Genomic DNA, 23,213 nt, shown 5'->3' with positions numbered 1-23,213 from the left:
GCAGTAAGATTTCAGTTCAGCTGATTTTGCTTTAGCAATATAGACTGATTTTTAAAAAGTGGCTGAGATTACATAGTGACATTTGATCAAATTAGTTCATTAAAAACATGAGCGAGAACGGGTCAATTTGCTTTTGTTTTTTTTCATTTGTGGAGATGTCTGCTTCAGAGCTTCATTCTTCCCTTATTTTTCTCTCCTCATCTTAGTTCTCCATTTGAGCCAGATCTCTGTTGTTTCTAGTAAGAATTGTAATAGCAAGAAAATCTTGTTTTCTGCTACTGTTGTGCCCATACTTGGAGGTGAGGGCACAAGAATCCTGATCAGAGGCTCTGGCTGCAGTTAGGGCACAGAGCACTTCTAAGCGATCTCCTGTTCTGTATACGCTATTTCTCTGTTCAGTCCAAAATTTCAAGGATAGTCTCGTAAACACAGAAGTGGTCATGGAAGGTCAGAAAATTCCAAAGAACAACTCTGTATGTGCAGCTCTTGCTGATCCTCTGCTGTTAGCTCACCATGGAAACAAACCATGCTGAAGCTTCATGATATTCAGTTTATGAGAACATGGTGTTATTTGAAATGTAGTGAGGTGTTAGACATCACAGTAATCCGAACTTGGCATGCTTTCACAGGAACCACACAATCAAATAAAACTGGGCTGGGAGACACTTCTGAAGATCTTCTGTGTCCCAGAGCAGAAGTGGTTCTCTTAGATGTTTCTTAAGATGCTTCTTGAACAAATTCAGCAATAATGATTTTGCAGCATGTACACAACTTATTGTACTCCTCCACTACTCTACCACTGGAAAGTTTCTTCTCAAATTTAGTTAAATCTCCCTGGATTCAGTTTAAGGCCATTCTTGCTTGTCCTTCCCATGGAATACAATTCATTTGTTCTGTGCAAAAACTTGCTGATGACTGCTACTGCTTTAGGGTTGGGGTTTTTTCCTGTGTTTATGGTTAGACTTCTACTATCCCATATGTTGGATTTTCTCATTGACATCGTTACTACAGTTCTTATCTGCTTACTGGTACAGTAGTCCACCTCTTTGAACCATTGTGCCCCAAGCTGGGTACATCTCACTGAGTCTTTAGAAGGTTGAGGAAAGTAGAGAAGATACCAGTTTTGTATATGACACTCTTGTATATCCCAGTTGCTTTTATCATAATAACATGACAGAATATTTTTATGTGTTTAATACATGGTTTTCATCACAGATATATGTGTTAAATTTTAGATTTCTTTAAATTATGCTCTTGTCAGGACTAAAAGTCAATAATTAGATCTATTAAAACTATTCAAAAACACCATTTAAATTTATAATATCAAATGTGAAACCCAGTCATGACCTTTTTCTTCTCCACTGATTATCAATTGGATATTTCAATAATGGCTTCTGTGCCTTCGTCCCATACAGTAAAAGCCTGATATGACCATCTTGATAATATTTTTTTTCATGGTTACAGTCTCACTCATTCCCTGGATATGGATTTGTAAGGGCAGTGGTAAATCTAATTGTTATCTTTCAAATATTTGGAGCCCTTTCAATCAGTGGCTCTTCAATAGATGTGTAATTTCTCACACTTGGGCTGGCTGAGAGAGTTTGATTAGTATAATTCCTGTAATTTTATTTGATTTTGGTACCATGTAAATCCATTCTCTTTGATGGGTAGTTTTGGTTACTAGCTTACAGGGAGGGTATCCGGATGAGGAATCTGTGCTTCTGATATTTTGTGTCAGCACTCCTTTACCAGTGAGTGCAGACTGTAATTTAATTGAAAATAAGTGGTAAAGATAGACATATTTCATTCTGACTTCCAAATGGGTAGGGCTATTTTAGGGTAAAATCGTTTTGGCATTTGTTCTTCCCATGTTATTTTACCTCTCTGTGTTAGTTAACAAAACTAATCAGTCCTCAGATCTGTTCTCTCAAACTTGAGGTTCTATTCTGGGAATCTTGCTGTTGGCCAGAACAAAATGTTTGAGTGCATGGTTCCTTCTGGTTTGTATCTGCCTCATTTTTTGGTTTAGTTTATATCTTGGTGATGATTTTTTGTTAATAATTTGATTAATAATCTCCATGGTGAATTAATTGTCTTTAATTTTAAAATTTCCATTCAGGTTTTTGTCAGTTAAAACTATTGCCTTCTAACAGCCTTCTAACAGTTACAGTGCTTCCTTTGATACTGTGTTTCTTTCCACTCCCAAAGTTGCTCCGAATTTTGATCTTAGTATACATGGGACCGCCCTTGCTTTAATTTGCATCAGCTCCTTTCTTATTTATGAATTACCAAATCATCTATTATTCTAAGTCAACACTACTTTGTTTCTGACTGCTTTAATTGAAAGTAGATTTCACAGCCAATAAGGGAATGTCTACAATGGACAGACTTGAAAGAAGGTCTTTTTTTAACCAACTCCTTTCAAATCCTATGTATACTTTCTACCATATATGCATAATATTATATAAGCTTACAATAATTTTAAGGATTTTTTTTTTTATTTCTGGCTTCACACATGGGATAGCTGTATTGATTGTTCTTCTTTGCCTGCACACTTAAATAGCTTCTATATATCAGCTAGCAGATTTTCATTGGAAATAGATCATAACCAGTTTTCATGTGGAAATCTGGTACATGCCACCATTACCACATTCTTTTCATGTAGAACTAAGAGATTAGCTCTCCTGTTCAGCTATTACATGTCCCAATCTTTTAAAAATCACACCACATGGAAGAATACAGTAGTGTCAGAATATTTGTGAGCTTGTATTGCTGGCATTTTATGTGTGCACTTTTTTTTTAAATTTCATAAATTCAGTTAGTAACTGTGTAATGTAAGTAGTAGAAAAGAAGTAGAGTAGATTGCCTGCTTCTGTGTTGACAAAAGGAAAGTTAAGTTCAGGCATGTGGGATGAAAGAAAGGAGATTGTCAGGTTCGAGCACAACTTTGGTGTTGTGAGCCCCCATCTCTGCTAACCCTTGACATTTGCATTCTTCAGCTGGTGTGAGCTTTGGAGAAAGCATTTGGATTTGCTGTCAGGCACCATGTTATGCATGGTCTGACATGGAGCCCTAATGACCAATGCAGACTGTCTACAGGGAAGAAATTCCTGCTAATGCCGCCAGGAATTGAAGCATGTAACTGTTATGGGTGTTTTGTTTCTAGTTCTTGGTCAGTCAAATAAGGGGCAGGGAAAATTAAAGAGTTGTTTTTGCAAAAGTCTTTAGAATCTATTAAATTGGGTTATAGGGAGAGAATCTAAGTTGGCTTTAAAAAAGGAAATATGTAAACTGCTAATTATTAGTGCCCTGTATTTATTTAGCATCCTTCATAAAGGAAAAAAAGTAAGACACTAAACAAAAACAAAAAACCAAAACCAAAACCAAGCAAAAATACAAGAGCCAAGTAACAACATAAAACCCAACAAAAACGAACAAAAAACAACAAAAACAATTCCCCCCCTCCCCCCCCCCAACCCAACAGCAACAACAAAATTGCCAAAACAATTAGAGTGAAAAAATCTGGTAATTAACTATTATTTTTCACAAAACTAGTCTAATTACGAATCAGTCATGGTAAAATGAAAGGTCAATAACTACAGATGCATAATTTCTCTCTGATAGATTGCTGTTAGAAAATAGGTTTATGACAATTATGTGATTAATTTCCTTTTATTAAACAGCATTATAAGACTTCATGTTGCATTTATCACTTTATTACTGTTACTTTTTGTCTTCAACTGAAAATTAATCCTGGATAACATCAGGATAGAACAGAAGCTCAGGTAGACTGAGGATCATTTCTTCTAGTGGTGTTTGTGCTGCAGGGAAGACCCCAAATCTGAATCAAAATCAGAGCCTCAGTATGCTGAAACTGGCAGTTATCAGCCTAAGAAAACAAAACACACACATACCATCACCCCTGCCACCAGCCAACCAACCAACCAACCAACCAACAGCAAAGTGCTTTTAGTCCAAGGAAACGAGAGCCAGATCCAGAGACATTCTTATGTTTTCTGAGCTGAAACACTTGAGAAATATAAGTTAACCTGTGATCCAGAACATCTTTCCCTACTTGCCCCCAGCCCTCAGCGTTCTCTGCTGTTTTATTTTGAAATTCACCAGGCATGAAGAGTTGCTGTCCTGGACAAGTGGAGAAATTTCCCAGCCTTGGAGAAGCTGGGCAGCCTGGGGATTCAGGAGCCAGACAATTATTTGCACAAATTCCTGTAGCGTTAATACAGTAAATGTTTTCAAACACATTCAGTGCTCACTTAATCCCGCCCTGTAGGTTTGGGCTTACTACTGCATTTAGTGGGCAGTTCTTGTCCTCCTGTCTAGCAGGACTACTTGGGATTGTAACACAGTGTCGAAGACTATTGCCTCTTCTTCTGGAGCATAGTATAGTTTCAAATATTTTGATATCTTCCAGGTTTGTGTTCTACTATTAGGCAAGGCTGTGGGGCACCCTCATCTAGATTCAGAAGACAGAAAAATCTTTTTTTTGTTTAAGTATTGACATAGCTTGATGTTGGGTTAATTGAGTGAAATACTTCTTAGGGAACATACGGTTTTTTTAATTAATATATTCCTTGAGATAGGTGCCAATAACCTTAGCTATCTGGTCCCTCATTTCTACTTCTGTAGGGAAACACTGTAAAAATTGTTGTCTATCTCTCCTAGGTGGAATCAGACAGGTTATATGGCTTGGATTTCTGTTACATACAGGATTTCTTTAACTTTGGGGGCTTTCTGGTGTGGGACATTTGTCCTCAATTTTCTTTGTGTGGCTTAGTGTAAAAAGAGTGTTGTTCACTGGGGAAAATGGGAGTTTGCCTTCTCTATCGAGTCTTCTGGAGAGACTGCTGCTGGAAAGGAGTTGGATCATCTTAAATTCAATATTCTTTGAATAGTGCTAACTGCTTTGCTACTCCATTTGGAAAGATTATAAGCTGCTGTGCTGTCTGACTCTGATAGTCATTAGAGAACTTTCTGGGCAAACACAATCAGTGAGAGACAAAGGCGTAGCAGTATCATTTGAGTGCTATTAGGAAGAATTGAACAATGTTGTCTTTCAGTCACTATCTTTTGAGGGTTTTGTACAACTGTGGGTAATTCTGGGATTCTTGTTGGGAGCCAGCCAGAGAATAGTCCCCCAGCAGGTTATAAAGGGTCAGAGGTTCTCCTGGAGTGGTTTTTATAATAAATGTAGCTATGTAATCATTTGGTTAACTTGTTATTCAACCAGTGCAGAGCAGTCTTTGGCCTTAAATCCAGCTTAGCATGTTGATACGTTTCGGTTGCATAGTGCTACCAGCAAGATGACTCTCGTTTGACATATTCAGCCATTTGGAAACTTCTATGTTCAGAAACTTATTTTACGTTCAGCAGGAATGTTAGGGTATGCAGTCATTTGAAAAAAATAAAATAGGGATTTGGAATTAGAAAAAGGAAGGAATCTGGTTGACTTCTGGCAAGTGTTTTGGTTTTCTGCAGAATGTACACCTCTTGTCAGTATAAATAGGGAGTGCCTGTATAAACATTCTTGTTTCGCCTGTTCCACATAATAGTTTCTTGTATCATATTTCTTTTGACCTCGCTATCTGAAACCAATTACAGGAGATCCATTTGGGCCGCATCTATTTTCATAAGAAGCCCAGGCAGCAGTGTTTTTCTCAGAGATGAATATCAACATCAAATATCCTTCTGAGTGCTTTGTTATTTATGTTTCAGAGAGATTTTGTAGCCTTCAGCTCTCAAGAATGTGTCACGCTGTGCTGTTTATACATTGACGATATTAATGGGCATAGATGTCATTTTTCATTTTAACGTCTCAAATGCAACAGGCTGATAGGTTAAACATTCCTGGTTTTAAAGGAAGGATATGAGTGACATCTGTTTCCTAAAAATACACATATATTTGCTTTCTAAAAACTAAAGTAATAAGTTTACCATCTTTAGGTGACAGCTTTCACTTTATTAAAATGGTGAAACTTTAAAAATATTTTTGAATCATGCTTACATTAAATAGAAGGGTTTGGAATACAAAATTAAAGCAAGTTATATCTCATAGTATTATTGCCAACAAACGGCAAAATCTACTGCAATTTATCAACGTTAATAGTGTGAGTTATATGCAATTATTTTCTTTTTTGTTCTGCTTATGTTTTAGCTATGCCAAAGCTTCATAGTAAATATTAAGAAGTAATGTTCCCAGTAAATATTTTACTGGAAGACACAGTGAGTTCTGGAAACCATATGCCCGAATTTCCCTTCCTATATAGCCATTACTTAAAGCATTATAACGATTTTCATTTGCGTAATTAAAATAATTTCTAGTCCTCAGTTCTTTTTATTGTTCTTGTCATTGAATTTTTTTTTGTATAGTTTTACTAATTTAGATAACTTAATTAAGGAAAAGTTCCTACTAAATTTGAAACAAATGTTATTGGAAACTAGATACAATTTTGACTGCCCTAGAATCTGTTCTTTCTGCACTTAACTTGAGGTGGGACTCAACATAAATTTGATCTGCCGGATTTATAAGTGTCTGTTATTTTGTCTTCCTCACACTGTTTTTGTCACAGAAATTTATAAATGATACGTGGGATGGGTGTTTTCTGGAAGTGTAGATGTTAAACTATGAATTTTGAAAGATACTTTCAAGTTGTCAATTTATTTTGCAAAGATTTAATAGCAGCAAATGAATTGGTAGAACTAATGTTTTATAGTCTCATAATCTTTACTTACGAATAATGTGAGTAATAATGCTTTGAAATTAACAGTATTTCTGGGAGGTTGTTTACCATGTAGCAAAATGTAGAGTTAAGCAGCACACTGGGAGAAAAAACTATCTTATGATGACTGCTCTAAGAACAAAGGCTGACAGTGATTTCTCCTTATGAGTTTTAAATCATCTCTGATCTCTTGAAATTGTTTTCTGTTCTTCTTCTATCTCCTGTGTTTACAATAATCTAAACTGCCACAATAAGATCGCTGAAGTATTCAGGTAGTCATCATTTATAAGACATTCTGTATTAAAAGATAAGCCTTTACTCCTTTAGAGATATCCCAACCAGCACATATGAATCAAAATAGTTTAAGTAGTAGAGCCTTTTATGCAAGCATATCCTGTTGTGCTGCCTTGCTTTTTCATGAAGTGTGACTCTTTTTGTAGTTAGATGTAGGAAGTCATACTTTCCTAGGCTCATTCCATGGGAGTATACTAGCCACAATTTGAAATCATACTGTCTAGATTAAATCTAAGCTACAGCAGACTATAATTCTCTAATTTTCAAGTACTGTAAATGTACAGCTTTACCAGATGCTTACTTGCTTGTTTTATTGCATTGATGTGGGGACTTTGCTGCTGAGGAAGATTAGGATTTCTGCAACTGCCAAAAATAAAAAAATATTATCTTTATGGTTTTTTCCATGTCCTCGTACTCCAGATCTCGTTCTGGCAGGATCACCCCAAATGGTGAGGTTGATTTTCCTCTGCAGTTTCTCATGAATTCAGGACTGCAGTAGTTCTCTTGCTTCCATTCAAGTTTTCCTTTTGAAGAGCACTAGAGATTAAGAAGGAATATAAATTTTCCACAGATCTTCTGTTTGTGCTTTTAATCTATTTTTGCTTAAACCACTGAAGATGTTGGCACCAAATCCTGGTGCCCCTGAAATCAACAGATACATTTAACTCTGATCTCAGGCAGAGAAGGACTGTCCTTTAGGATATGCTCAAGAACTGTGAGTGCAGAAGAGATCATGCTGTTCACATAAGAAAGAGGTCACCCAGTGGTTCCTTGGTAACAAAATATTTCAAGTGCACTTTTAAATATGTTAACTCTTGTTTATTTTTGGCAGAGAGAAGATAGTTCTGTGCATCTCATTGCTTAGGTTTAGAGGAATGTATACTCTTTGTAAAGCTGACCTGTAATTACTTGAGAATTTGATGAAACAATACAGGGATTGTTGTGGGAATGTCTCCAAATGTTAAAAGTCTGCTCTGCAAACTTTGTACCAGGGCCTTCTATGGGGAGACGAATCAATGTTGTTAGGAGATGGTACTAGTGCATTCACTTTGTTTACTTTGGTTTTCTATGTCTGCCTGCCTTCTCAGAAAACTTGCTTGGAGCCAGACTGTAGCAGCCCTCTCTCTGTCTTTTCATAATTGATCAGGGGATGACTGCCTTCCCTGAGGGTTAAGACGTGGCAACTTTTTCTGTTTGCTCAGCATCTCAATGCAGTAGTTCAAACATTGTTCACACCAGCTGGCAGTGTAATGCCATATGCACATCTTGTCAAAGCAACTGTTGTCATGGATACTAGAAACTATCTTAAAAACCAGCTCATTTGAGTCTAATCAAAATTGCACCTTTCTTTATCAGCTGAGAATCTTTATTATTTTAGGGAACATTGATCAAATGGCATTTATTGCAGCACATTCCATCTACAGTAGGTTTTAATATCAGAAATAATAGTGTGATGTATTGCAAAGCTATAACTGCTATTTATTGAGCTGGTTTTTCTAAGGGGAAAAAAATGAGTTCTCCAGGTAGTTTCAGTGGAAATATTTTGAATCCGGTTTTTTGGGGTTGTTTTTTTCTTTATTTCTCAGTAAGTACCACTTTAAAATAATTGACATTTTAAAAATAATTTTATGGGGAAAAATAATATAGATTAGCATTCTTCGGGTAAGTGGAATGTTTGTTTACATTTCATATGTTTAACTGTATTTTGCTGAGTTGGAATGAAAACATAAAATAAATGAAAACATCTTCTATTTTGATTGGGATACTGTCATCCCTGAGCCTGATCTGGTTGGTTGAGTAGTAATTTCTTTGTTCTCTGATTTTCCTAAGAATGCAAATTAAAACCACTCATTTTTATTTGGCGTTAAAACTGCACTCTTTTTTTTTTGTCAAAGGAGAGGTTTCTCCTTGAATTGTAAGTACAAAAAGTGTTTTTAATCTTCAATGAATATCCTTATTAATTCACTTTCAAGATAATCTGATGTTGATTTGTCAAATTTAATTACAGCTTCTGGTAACACTTGAAGTCTACTTGCTTTTACTTCAAATTGTAATACGAAAATGCAAATTGAATGATAATTTGCAAGGGAGTGGGCATTTTAGTTGAACACTCAAAGACAAGTTCCTTGTGGAAATGAGGCTATTGATGCAGTTTATGATTTTTCCTCTTCAAGCACTTCAAACAAATTAACTTTATTTCCTGCAGGATTTCATGTACATCCATAAATTCTAGTGAAGTCCTATATATGTACTTTCAGAATATTTTTTTTAATGTTACAAGTGAAAAAAACCACTCTGAAGTCTGAAATCTAGCAAATACAAATCAAATAGGAGGGGATTTTTTTGATTCAATTGGACTTTTACCTAACATTAGCAATGAGTAACTGATTTCTTTCTAGGAATTGGTTGAATTTATTTACTTTTTTTTTTCTTTTTTTTTTTACTTTTAGGCACTCCAGGCAGCAAGGCAGCTGCTTTTACAGCAACAGACAAGTGGACTGAAATCTCCTAAGGGCAGTGAGAAACAGAGACCGCTGCAGGTTAGTAAAGTCTCCTTGCTTTTGGGGCCTTAATCTCAGGGAAGAGTGCCGTGCTCGCTCACATGTGAGGGGTGTGTGTCAATGCCTGTCCTCTAATGCCATATCTGGGTGTATTCACATGCTGCAGTTTGCAGGCTTCTTGCTGCTGACTTCACAGTAAAAATTCACTATAGGATACAAAAGCCTTTTGTGGCTATAGATGCTTAAAAGGTCTAAGACTAAGTCTGAGTTCAGTAACTGTGGTATATTAATTCTTTATAGACATGTTACAAAACTGGTATGTGGTTTTTATACATACATGGTTTAAACAGTAAAAACATGTTGAGAGCAAATCAGTATCCGTGAAAAAAAAAAAGAAAAACTAAATAATTCACAGGTACTATATCTAAGTGAAAAACAGAGAAGTGTTCAGAAACTTACCAACACAAGCGCATGAAATTATGAAAGAGCTGCTTCTACCATTTTAGAAAAAAATATATGTCATGAAGTTTCACATTAGGATGTTGTTGGGCTTCAGATTGTGAATGGGTAAACAGAAGTTCTGTTATTGAATAGTTATTTCAAATGCATTAGTAAATAAAGATATTAAGACAGTTTTATTCTGGGAAAATTTTATCAGTGTGGTGTTTTCATGAGGTACTAATTCATTTATTCCTAATGCAAAGTTCCATATGAAATTGTTTTCTTCTGAGAAAACTTGTTCTCTTTTGTATATAGACCAAATATGGGTGCCTAACTGCTGAATTATGTTTTGTTGCAGACAATTTTATTTCGTTCAGGAAATTTTAAAAAGTATAAATCCTCCTATTCTCTTCCTCAGATCTATTTTTCTGGGTGAGCATTTATTCTCTCGGGACTTCCCCTGTTTTCTGATGGAGTAGGGTGTTTTTATCTCATTTTTAGTTTTTGTCATGCATAATGGAGGACCCCAGGCACTAGAATGTATTTTTTTCTCCACCAGGGAAATGCTGTGAAATTTGTTCACTTGTGCAATTTCTGAATGCGATTCACATTGTCTCCTTTTCTTTGTGAAACTTGGTGGAGCAATGTTGGACACAGCAAACAGTTCCACATTCCTGATCAGCTCTCTTCAAATATACTTTTAAGGTTTTATTTATTTGCTCAGAACTGAACAAGAATTTAGGAATATGACTAAAGAAAATGGAAAAAAGGAAAACATGACATGATGGCATCCTGCCATACTGTAGTTGTAGTCCAGTCCTGGCTGAGGCTGCGTCCTGGGACCCTCTCAACTTGCCACTCTTCACCCTTGACTTTGCTTTGTATCAAATATGTTCTGCACTGAAGGCACATAAGAAGAGTAGTCATAAAGGTAGAAGCTTATGAACTATGTGGGTTTTTAAAGTTTTTAAAGTGGAATTAGTGACCTTGAAGGGTTGAACCACAGAAATGATTGATTTAATGAATATTGTGAAAGTACTTTATTCTGTTAGCTCCTCATTCTGAAAGATAACATGTACAAGGGCTGTACAAGGCATGTAGAAGATCCGTCTAGCCCTATGTCCTGTCTCTAAATTGGCCTACACCAGGCAATAAGGAAAGTATATGAAACAGGCATAAATAGTGGTATTTTCCCAGTATATGTTTTCCAGTGATCTTACTTTAATCCTCCAGCTTTTAAACCAGCACAGTCTGGGAGGTACTGACTTCTCTTTTCACATTCTCCACCCATTCACAAACTTTCTTTACAAGGTTAAAGAAGTCTGGGGGTGCACTGTTTGTGGTAGGCATTGGTGAAATGGTAGGAAACCATGTTTGGAGGCAAAAGACGTGCAGAACCCAGAGGATGATGAGATGAAGAGAGGGAGTCTTGTGCTTTCATACTCTGAAAACTCTAACGCTGTCCTGATGCCTTTTAAATGCTAGGGGTTGGTGTGTTGGTGCTGTATCACTTGTTTCCCAGGAGGAGTCAACATCTCATGAGTCATACTTGAGAAGCAGGAGGAAGAAAATAGAGCAAATAATTTTATTTTCAGAATTGTTACATGCTTCCTAAAGCCTAGATTATTGCTTATGTTTCCAACTTTTTCTTCTATTATCAGTGTGTACACAGTGCCTCTTGTTGGCCTTGAACACTTCATTTGGTTCATTTTTAAAGGAGAGGAAAAATGGAATTTGCTCCCAGACTTTGGTTTTATGTATCAAATACCATGTAAATTCAGGTATGAGCACAAACTACATTTTAATTTGCTTTTCTAGTGAAAAGGATGTGTAAAGGTTTTGGACGAGAGTGCTTGGAGCTTTTCTATGGCTGTCTCTTACTGCCCGTTTTTCATCACGTAGTGGAAGTTCACACTTAGATCATCAAGTTCCCTGTTTGACCAAATACTGTCATAAAATTGTATAGCATTATTATTTTCTTATGCCAGATTTAGTGGTAACTTCTAGCAGTAGAAATTGCTAAATTTGTATAAGGTTTATAAGACAAAAATTGAGGTTTATAAGACAAAAATACTTGTACTTGTGTTTGTGATCAAGAAAACACACTTCTCCCAGTATTTTAAAATACTTTAAAATTAGTGTGTATCTAATTTCCTCTATTTCAGAGCAATTTACTAATCTGGCAACTGTTGACAACGTTAGAATAGATTTATAAATCTAGTAAAAATGTAATAAAACTTTTAAAACTAGCTCACACATCTGCAAGCAAATGCGGGTATTAGGTAAGCCTTGCCTGTGCATCCCTGGTGCTCTGTATTTTGACGTATACTCTTCTATTGTTCCAAGTGCCAAAGAGGGAAAAAACCAGTATTTATTTTAGTGGCTGTCTTTTGGGGGGGGAAAGTAGCATATGGTGTTTTTATGTATGTTCTCTCTGTTATTTCATAATGCGCCAAGTATTCTAGTGACTTACAGCACCTACTAGCTAATCAGCAAGTTGAAAGCTGATTGAAGAAAACTTCAAATTTGTGTCCTCAGCTTTGCAAAAAGAGGGTGTTGGGTAAGTCCTCATGTTCTACTGTGCTCTACTGAGGGGATGTCTTTAGGGGAACTTCTGGAATTCTCCTAGAATGGTTTGAGTGTCTTTTGTATCCTCATGAAAAACCTTTGTAAATTTACCGCTAGCTATGTGATCTGTTGTAGAAGTGCAAAAGTTTTTGTTTTCGTTTCTAATGCAAAAGTTACTTTTAGCTAGTAGTTACCCTATATTTTCAGGGAGAGGAGGCTTATATTTAGATTGTGAGTTAACAGAATACCTGCAAAAATTCCAGTTTTAGATAGACGCTTGTCTTGATCTACTATTACTTTGATTTACATTTGTCTGGGTTTCACACTGCAGATGGCATAACCATTAGCATGTCTTATGTAAAACAGAAGAAGAAAAACATCCCTTTTGACAGGCTTGAGTACCAATTGTGGTAGTGATTTTACTTTCATGTATAGATATCCGAATAAATGTATTTGAAACATGTTTATATATGCCGTTCATTACACTGATGCCCGAATTGAATGGATCCAATCAGTACGTCCATTGATTAATGACATATTGCAAAATAGCTATGGAGGGTTTGTGATGAGAGTTGAGGATAATGTTAACCTGCATATGATGAGATAATGGCATTTACGATTTTACCGTGCATCCAGTAAAATATTGCAGTAGTGAGGTTAAGATTTTTGTAGTACTGTTTTTTGTTTCAGAATAATTTTCTTTTCTGTAGAATTTGTTACAATGCTAATCCATGGTGAAGCTTACTGATTGCTTTCAAGGATTTCTCTTCCTATCACCAAATTTCCATAGTAGGCATAAGAGGGAAAAATGTCACCTCAACTCTTAGGACATGTAGTTCTTTTTCCAAGGGCAGAAAGTCACTGTCCTTACAGCCACTGAAGAACCTGGTGTCATTTAGCTTGAATTTTAAAACTGGCAGCTTTATTTTCATGTTACATTTACAGTCATGAGCGAAACATGGTGTTCTTCAAGAACTGTGAGAGCACAAGCATAACCCAAAGGTAAATGCTGTCAATTTTCTGCCATTGGTGGGTATTTGTGTACAGCATTGCAATTATTTCCCTTCCAGGTAGGCAACCTCTATGCTTAGACTAATCTGTCTATGATTCACATACTGTTGTTGTCTGCACAGCGTGGTGATTTGCACAGTTAGTTGTAATTGTACTTGTTTGCCTAGTTGTTTTTTCTAGAGACAATAATGTCTCTAAATGAGTAGTTTATTTTCATAGAGTCAGACTTTGAATGTTATGTCAATTAGAATAAATAGATAATTATCTTCAGCCCCATAGTTTAATATATTGACGATGAACTGGTTGTTTTTCCTTCAGACTAGGAGATTTTTTGTTTCAACATCAGTACTAAAGCATTCTATAAGAGGATGGCATGTCATGAAATCATGACTCCTGGAATCAAAGGGTTAAGCTCATTGTGTACCAAGCCTGTTGTATAAATATCATGCTGTATGGAGTGTTGAGTTGTTATGGTAAGCCTTGTTTATTTAGCATAAGCACTCCACTGAAGTGTAATAATTTGATAAAATTTGGGAAAAGTATACACTTAAGTTTAATTACTTAATTTTTATTGCATTGGTGCATAACATCAGAAGAACCACTTTTTTTTAAAGACACTCAAAATGCAATAATTTAGCATGAAAATCTAGCATGAAAAGATATTCATAGACTCTTTTAACCTACTCTCCTTGCTTTACTCTATCCTGGTTTGGTCATCTCCCTTTGGATCTTCATATGGGCCGAGTTTAAAATTCATTGCACATAATAAATAAGCAAACATAACATTAATATTGTAACCTTTAGTTACTTTTTTAAACATATATAAGGAGTTGATGAGAGATAAGAAACAGGGAATGTGGGAAAAAAGAAGCAAACCCCACTGCTTTTAAATTATATCCTCTGATTTAATGCACTTTGACTTCAACTGTGCATGCTTAATGTCAGTCAAAAAATTGCCATTTTAAAAACAGCAAAAAAACTTGTTATGGTTGTAACCTAGAGAGTTTTCTTTGCATTACATTGAACAAAAATAGAAATAAATCTAACTGGTTTAAAACTCTTTTTTCATAAACTGCATGTTACATATTTCTTTTATCTAATGCATGCTGCTAAGCATATGAAGTAGGAGGATTTTGTACATGGTAGAAAACACTGATACAGAAAGATGCAAATGCATAATATGTAGTGTAAGAGGAGAGTAGTGATAAACAGTCTTTCTCCCTCTCGAGTATAATTCTAGAGGAAATGCGTGGCCTACATATAAGCAAACATTGAGGCTTGGGGTAAATTAAATTTGGAAGATAGCTGCTGGAAAATTGTAAGTCCCATTTTCCCTTGTAAGTCTATTCGGAGGAATATGCAGTTATCCTCTGAGGTGCAGAAATTTGCATCAGTGATACCCACTCTAAAGACAAGGATAACCCCAAGAGATGGAAAGAAGGCAAGGAGTTGTTTTTACTTAAGGTGTAGGGGGAAGGGAAAGGAGAAATATCCATGTTCAAGCTTATATGATGTAGAAAACAGGAGTTCCAGTAAGGAAGAGGTATAAATACAATAATAAAGAAAAAGAAACTGGACATTATTTCCTTCATTTACAGTGGAGGTGTCAGTATTACAAACCTGCTGGGATGGTCTTATTTATATAGATAGAACTTGCTCCAAAGACTTATGTCCTGTCTTTGACAACCTTTTGTACTCATGGAAGCCCATATTTTGCATCATGTCCCATCTCGCTGTAAAATCTTTTAATAACAGATAGACTTAAAGTCACATTTTACTCTTGAAAACTTCGAATATTAAAAATGTACATGTATTAAGAAAGTGGCACTAGTTAGTATGGTTTCGTTTTTAAAGTATATATGTGTCACCTTGAGGTTTTATCTCTTATTGTCATTTTCAGGAATATAAAATATTCCAGCTAACCTTACGTGTGATCTTTGTAACATGTGAAAATTTTAACTAGCAGTCTTCTAATGGAAGTTGTCACATAATAGATTCGTTTGTGTCTAACGGAGACAAAAAACCCCACAAACAACTAGCTGATACAGAGATCACATCTTTATCCTGACAACATTGTTGCAGTATTGTAAATATTACAACATTGTTACAGTATTATAAAATATTTTGGATTCAGAGGAAAGAAGTATTATGCAAGTTTTGTTTACAGGTATTGAATGTGCAGAATACTAATTAGGATAATTATGTGATCAGGGATTTCAAGAGGCATTTTATTATTAAACATATGTCTGTGCAGAATCTGATGTGTCAATCTGTTACCGTGACTGTCCAGGAATTGTCATCTACATCACTGGAATGTCTTTCCTTTCCCCCTTTCTCTCTTGTTGATTCTGGTACTTCTAGAGAACTGGGAGTAGAGGGAGAACACACACTCCAGTGCTTCATTCAGATTCAGACAGGCAAACCTTCAGAGAGAGTGTCTAAGTCTTTTCACAACAGCTTTTACATGGCAGAGCAGCAAACTCATCTTTCCCTCACAGTAGAATCTGCAGCCTGCTGACACCAGGAAATAATGCTGTGTATGGGATGAGTGGACTGTTTTTTATATTCTGAACTATAGGAATCCCCAAGCCCTACTGAGAAGTTTATTTGCCTTCTTGAGCAGCTGGCCCTCCCAGCAGAGCCAACTCGCACGGCTGCAATTGCTCCTCTTCGGGCTGTGTGAGTAGTTCCACTGCAGAGCTGGGAGATGTAGGTTCCCTTGAGCCACTTCTCCAGGCTCTTGCAACAGGTCGGATCAGCCTGATTCTCATACCAGCTGGCTCATTGCCCAGAAAAGCTCATGAAGAGCTGAGAGGGAAAGTGTGAATGGTTCCCCACTCAGTGTGCAGCTCTATTAAAGGGTCTGCTCCCAGGCAGGGCCCTAATTATGCTGGTTTAGGATCGCACCACTCAAGCAAGGTTCTCCTGATACTCTTGAATTTGAAAAACACATTAGTGTACATCGATTTAGAAATTACCAAAGCAGGAAAAGCAACTAAACAAAATACTCTATGAATGCTCTAGATGGGGGTAGATATTTCAGAATTGTTTCTAGTTAATTTATTATTAAGGAAAGCCTATTTTTTTTTCTTTCCCCAGCCAAAAGGTTTTTCCTTTCATCAGGCCATTATAAAGTCAAGAAAATTTTTGGACAAAACCAAAGTTCTGTGACTAAACAATGAAGGTTTTTCATTAACAGTAGCATATGCAACTTTGCACATGAAATTTCCTTTTCTCTCCATGGCTTTTCGAGGCATTCCTTGAGCTGATTTCTTCACATACTTTTCAGATTAGTTTTTGCTTTGTGAACTGAATTATTTTTTTGACATTTTCTAATGTTAGACATTATTTTGTGATGTCATAGTTGTCCAGTTGCTTTATCAAGAAAGCTGACTTTACTGGGGGTGTGAGGAGCCAGCTAATCAGGAATCTGAATGTATGCAAGATCAACATAAGTATTAATTTTAGTTTGCCATCACTTGGGATGTATACTTATAAAATTGTGTTAAAAAGTGGTAAAATTATCCAAATGATCACACAATACGCAGTAATGCTACAGAAGAAAAGCATATAAGTATATGTGCTGATGAAAAAGCAGTCACACAGTGGGGTGGAAAAGCATATCAGCTTCCTATTGTGGAAGGAGGTTGTCAACAATTGCCACTTTGATGTTCTAGGTCTTTTTATGCCTTCTTATGCTTCTAATATTTTCTTGAGGCAGACAGATGAAGGTCTTATGAAATAGAATTAATGGTGAAAAATTTACTAAACACTACTTCAGTGCTTTACTACTTGATTATGTGAAGCTTTGAAAAGCAATTGTATAATAATAATATGTACAAAAGGAACTGTACAGTGTTTCAGCAACATCGATATGCTTCAAGGATCTTACGAAGAACTTGAAGTATAAGTGAAGAATGAGATTTTCCCACAAGTGTTCACAGTAAATCCATTTATTCAATAAATATACTTTCAGTCTAATAGGAAAGACAGTTTCCACGGTATTGAAGAGAACCAATACAGTAACCCAACATGTGAGAAAAAAATATCAAAATCAACTCTCTATTTGCAGAAGTGATTTCTAAATTGATACAGCTGTAGTTTAGTGCACAGATAGCTTTGGGCTTGATGCTTAGGAATAATGAAATTTTCAAATTTAAATAAAATATTTCCTAATAGAAGATTTAGGGTGAAATCATAGGCAAAACAATGAATATTTCTTTTTTAAGAACAGAGAAGAATACCATGAAAAGCCTCGATTTGAGGGCATAGTATCTGATGAGGAATTAATAATGCAAATTCAGAGGCAAATTGTGATTGATGTTGGTGTGTACAGAAAAATATCTCTTGATTAGAAACGGTTGAACCCATAGTCTGGGTAAGGAAGAGAAAAATGCCAAACTCCAAGCCTTCCATAGCAACAAGGGGCATGTGTTTCATCCACGAAAAACAAAATAGGAAGAAGGAGTTTACAAGAGGGTTGGTCTGTTGTACAAGATTGATACCTTTCAAAAATTTAATTTAGAAAGTAAATTCTAAATGTTAGAAAATTCAGAAAAAAATACGGTCATGTGCTTAAGAATTGAGAAATTTTTTTTTCTTTAGTCTTACGTCCATCACCTTAATGAAAAAGGAAAAGAGAAACTCAGAGTTTTGGTCACTGTATGACCGTGAATGACCAGAGATATAACATAGGTGAGAAAAATAAGATACTGTCTTAAATTTAGAACTGTGTTTCCAATTAGAATAGGGAAATACTCCAGTTTTTAAAGAGATCTTTGAGATATCATCTGGAATAATGGAGATATGCAATCCATCTAATTTCTGGTGCCTTATTGGTGTATTAGAAATGTACTCCATATAGGTTCTGCTGAAAGATTCAGGGTTCTCGTACCTATGCCCTGAATATCCACGAAATGAATGCATCTCACTGTTTTGACTATGACTGATGGCTTGGCATGTTTGCTATATACCTACAGTGAGGTTGTGTAAATTCTGGATACATTTTTATGTTACAGAAGTCTGAGAAAGTTTCCTCCGGAAAAGATGAATACAGGCTGAAACCTTGGGATTGCTCTGGCAATTTGGGTCAAAAAGCAAACTTTAGGAATGAAGAAACATCTTTGTATTTCTTTTAAAGAGTTTTAAGTACGGTAACATGTAATTAAGGTAAGCATGAATGAACTGTGGAAAAGAAAGCTTTTCTGTATGCAGAGAAAAGAGTTCTGGAACATTTTTTGTAGTAGCAGCACTGGAACCAATAGCCACCACCCATACATTTTGCCTGCTTTAAGTTAAAGCTTGACAACCTAGAAAGGTATTTGCATGACATGAATTAGAATGAGAAAACAAAAAGTTAAACTCAGAAAGTCTCTTCTAGTCTTGTAGTGTTGTGGGATTCTTTTGTTGTTGTTGTTTTCTTAAAAAAGATAAAGACTCATTGAAACTGTTCTAAAGGGATTTTAATGCCTTCTTAAAGTAACAGAATTTACATGAAACACCCTAAAGAAAATGATAGTTTATTTTTTCAGAAGTCATATTTATTTTCTGCATATTTATGTCCTGTTTTACGAATAGAAAACACTGAAGACTAGCTAGCAACTAGCATTTAGTAAGATTCAGGTAGCATCCTAAATTCACAGTATTTCATCTATTTAAATTCACTTTCAGTGTATGACCATTTTCGATATTTTAATCCTCACCTGTTAGATTACAACAAAGCATTTCTATGAGCATAATCTAAGTAGCTGTAGCTTTCCCATAATTTAATATAATCTGGACTTTTTCAGGCTGTTAGATACAAAAATATATTGACTTCTTAATTATCAGTAAGACTTGTAAGAAATACCACCGAATTAATAAATATGGACATTTTTAGTAGGAGGGCATTCGTTCTAAAAGTAATTCGCTTTTCATGGCAATAACTACACTGAAACAAGAGTCAGAATTTACTAAAAAAACCCATGCATCTTGTAAAATACTTTTTCTTCCAAAAATACCCACTTTCAAAATGCTTTAGAGTGTTTATAGTCTTGAGGTGATTGTCTCATAGGGCCTGAAAATAAAGTGAATTAGTCTAACAGCCCACTTATGAGATCATTATTATTGCAACCGTTTTTAAGGTCTGGCACATACTATGACCCAATAAGTCTCAGAGTCAAGATTAAGAGAGGGGGTTCTTTTCCACATTAAGAAAAGTCATGCTAATTTAGCATCCTGCAAAATAGTTTAGTCTAGATTTTTTTTTTTTTTTTCTGGGTGGGGAATATTTGGTTAGAGTTCTTTGAGTGAGTATTCAATCATGGTAATTGGGCTGGGCAGGTACAGCCTGTACTGTAACACTTCAGCCATACCTCTAGAAGCAAATAATTATAACTTTGTGTATTATTCTTTATGATATTTGTAGTTAAGAAACATAAATGCAATTTTATCAGCCTTAATAGCTTTAATAATTGTGTCCTAAAATGCATCCAGAGATAATACTGTATCAGCAGCTCTTAAGACTGATTTCCTAATCCTCTGGGGTTTTGGTAACATTGCCAAGATAAACTGAAATAGTAAAACCTGCCAATTGATTATAGGGGTTGGACTGTCAAGGTAAAATATTTATCTAATTTTGTTTGATTTATTGAATAGTTCTACTTTTTTCACCATAAGTGTAGTAAGTTCCTAGAAGTTCTTTTAGAAAGGTTTGAATACAGTCATGGCATCATCTTTAAAATAAATTCCAGTGTAATGAAAACCCACAAAATTATTTGATAATACTTTTATTATATGTAGAATCATTTAACTTTTTAAAGTGAAGGCTCTAAGTAATTTTAGTGATAGCAGAATTGGACCCCCTCTTGTAGTTAAGGTGAGATCTAATGTATCAGAGATGCTGTTGAACCACATCATTTACACAAAAATTGGTTCTCAATTAAACCTCTGCGAATGGCAAAGATTTTAGGAGGAACTCAGAAGCAGAATCCTATTTCAGAGAAGAATCCTTGTTATTTAAGACACTTTATTCCCCTGTAAAACTGTCAACAGAAATTCTAAAAGGATTTTGAAAACCTTTGTTTCACCCTGCAGAACATTTTATATTTTCCTTGTCTTTTCCTTGGTGATTACACATCATTAGCACAGAGCCTTCAGAATGGTGCCACAAAAATGGTGAATACATTATTCTTCCTCTTTTCATTCGGGGACATTTATTGTTGTGGTTTTCACTGCATTACATATAAACATTTTTAGTTTCATTATTATTAGTTTTAAATGTGTTTTACACGAGAAGGGTATCTTTTATAGAATCATAATTAGTGTGCTTTGTCTCTTAGAGAAAAAACAGTGAGAAACTGTTGTTTTTGAGAAATACTGGTCTAGACGCTTGGCTAGACTAGCAGTCCATGATCAAAAAAGCCACTGGTTTTAAACTTAAAATGCATTAGATTTCATCCTCAGTATTGATCTCATTGTTAGGATGAAACTTCTATTTTCATTCTTCTTACTATTGTAGTTATGAAAGCTTTGTGTTAGAGATTTGGTTCTAGTTGTATTATTAACTGTACAAAATTTTAATGTGACTCAGATATCCAGAGAGCGTACAGTGCATTTGGGCACTACTAACGGAGTGCAAGGAGGGAAAAAGAACCGCAGAGAGCCACAGAGACATGCATCATTGACGTACCCATTCAAGTGGGTCTGAACAGCAGGCAGCTAGTTTATACTTGTACATCCCTGACTGTATTTCATGCCCAACTGTGTGAGCACAAGGAATAGGTATGTATTATTCACACTTTTAAGGGAATACCAAAATCCATTGGCTCAAGTTTTGAATATTGCTTGGTAAAGGAGAAGGAGATAGGATCTGTACAGAGCCGAAGATATCTGCTCTTTTATCATCCCTTCAGCTCTTGTAGTTCTTCTGAGGGTCCACAGGATCTAATTGTTCTCTTGCAGTTTGTGGAGTAAAAGACATGAAATTAAGCTGAAAGGATGATGTAGGTTTTCAAGCAACATATATCCAAGCTGGGGAGCACATCTCAGTATTCATATGTCAGTGTGCTTGTTCACTTTGGGGACTGAGTATTGATCCCTGTTAAAGGCAGCCCAGTAAGCTAAATGATAGTTTGGTGTAATTCATGCTTCTGTCATTTCAAGCAATATCCAGAAGCCAATACGGTTTTTTTCTGATGATGCACTTTTGGCCATTCAAGTGAACTTGACTTCCCTCCAAGAACAATCTTGTTTCACCAACAAACTTCACATTTCACAGATCATAGTCCAGTTGACTTCTCACAACTGATTTTAGTCATGCTTTGAAGACTGAACCCCCTAAAAATATCTGAACTTTTACAGTGCAACCTCCTAAGGAACAATTCTCTTTGTGGCACAATGCTGATATCAGGATGATGCAGTGTGCATTTTACTAGCCATAATTACTTTGCATGGTGGTGAAAAAATTGGATTAATATGATTAAGCCCAAGTAAAATAGTTGGGCCTTCAAGCAATTTCAAGCTACATAGCCACTTTCTAACCCCATAGAGTAAATCAGGTGCTGAACGTGTGTCATGCTCTGAAAGCAATTAAAAAGGGGCCTTCAAAAAGAGAAAAGTAGTACCTCAGTTCTGTGGGAAGTTCCATGGCACTTCCATGAGTTTGTATCTATGTTACATCTTTGACCATGCAGTGAAGCCCAGACCCTCAGATTCCTTGTCCTACATACAGGACTTCAGTGTGTCTCTGACCATAAGGAAAAGGGATCTTCCATTTAATGTCTTCAGTTCCCATTCAAATAACCCACAGTCAAAAGAAAGGAGAGAAAGGGTGCCTGCATTCCATAGAAGTGAGGGAAGCATTTAAAAAAGCCTTTAACACAATTCTTAAAGTAGGTTCCATTCTTTTGATGTGTCAGTCTATCATCTACCATTAAGTTGGTGAAAACAACCATGAAGCACAGTATCAAGGTAAGTTATAAACCTAATTTTAACTTTATCGTGGGCTACAGTCCACATATAATCTCATATAAAATACTGCTATGAAAATAGGCAAAATGAAATTCTGTTATTGACTGTCCTGTTCTGAAATAAGCTAAATTTCAGTTTTGTAGAAAGTTAAGTAAGGACTAAAAGAACCTGACAAAGAATGACTTGGTGGCAGAACACAGACTTAGCTTGAGAGATTACTCATTTCAATATGCAATTGAGGCTTTTTTGTTGTATTTCAGATACTTCGTGTGTTTCTGGGTATACTGTTTTCATAATTGCAATATTAGATATACATTTAAAAGCTAATTGTTCAGTATAAGTCTTCCATATGTTTGGTCTCACTGAGAGCAATTGTATCCCCTCTGATTTTCTTCTGGCTCTGACAAAAACAGCAATGAAATTGTACTAGGAGGTGGTGGTAATTAAAAAATATTTTGTGTTTCCTTTTTCCTAAGACCAATGTCTATGTTTCTACTCTGAGAGATCCAAGAGAGGCAAAAGTACTTTATACAGTTATGATAAAAGGGCTCACCTTAAGCGTAAGACATATATGAAAGATTAGGGTATGATCTTATTCCTAGGAGGCAATTTATGATTTACATCTCTTACATTGAGGCTAATTTTAGATAAAAGATTGTGCTAGTTTTTCTGCTGATCGGCTTTCCCTAGTGTAGTCATCCATCCCACGCTT

General features: G+C 35.8%; 1 protein-coding gene across 1 annotated transcript in view; it reads left to right on the top strand.

Moving 5' to 3' along the window:
• FOXP2 (forkhead box P2) overlaps positions 1-23,213 on the top strand; it is a 408,353-nt gene that overhangs the window by 275,219 nt on the left and 109,921 nt on the right. Inside the window, exon 5 of the mRNA XM_039571412.1 lies at positions 9,482-9,571. Coding sequence (XP_039427346.1) covers positions 9,482-9,571 — 90 coding nt within the window. The remainder of the gene's footprint in view (positions 1-9,481; positions 9,572-23,213) is intronic.

The sequence above is a fragment of the Corvus cornix genome, chromosome 1A (assembly GCF_000738735.6).
Source record: "Corvus cornix cornix isolate S_Up_H32 chromosome 1A, ASM73873v5, whole genome shotgun sequence".
In the NCBI taxonomy this organism is placed as follows: domain Eukaryota; kingdom Metazoa; phylum Chordata; class Aves; order Passeriformes; family Corvidae; genus Corvus; species Corvus cornix.
This window is presented reverse-complemented; position numbering and strand designations above follow the sequence as displayed.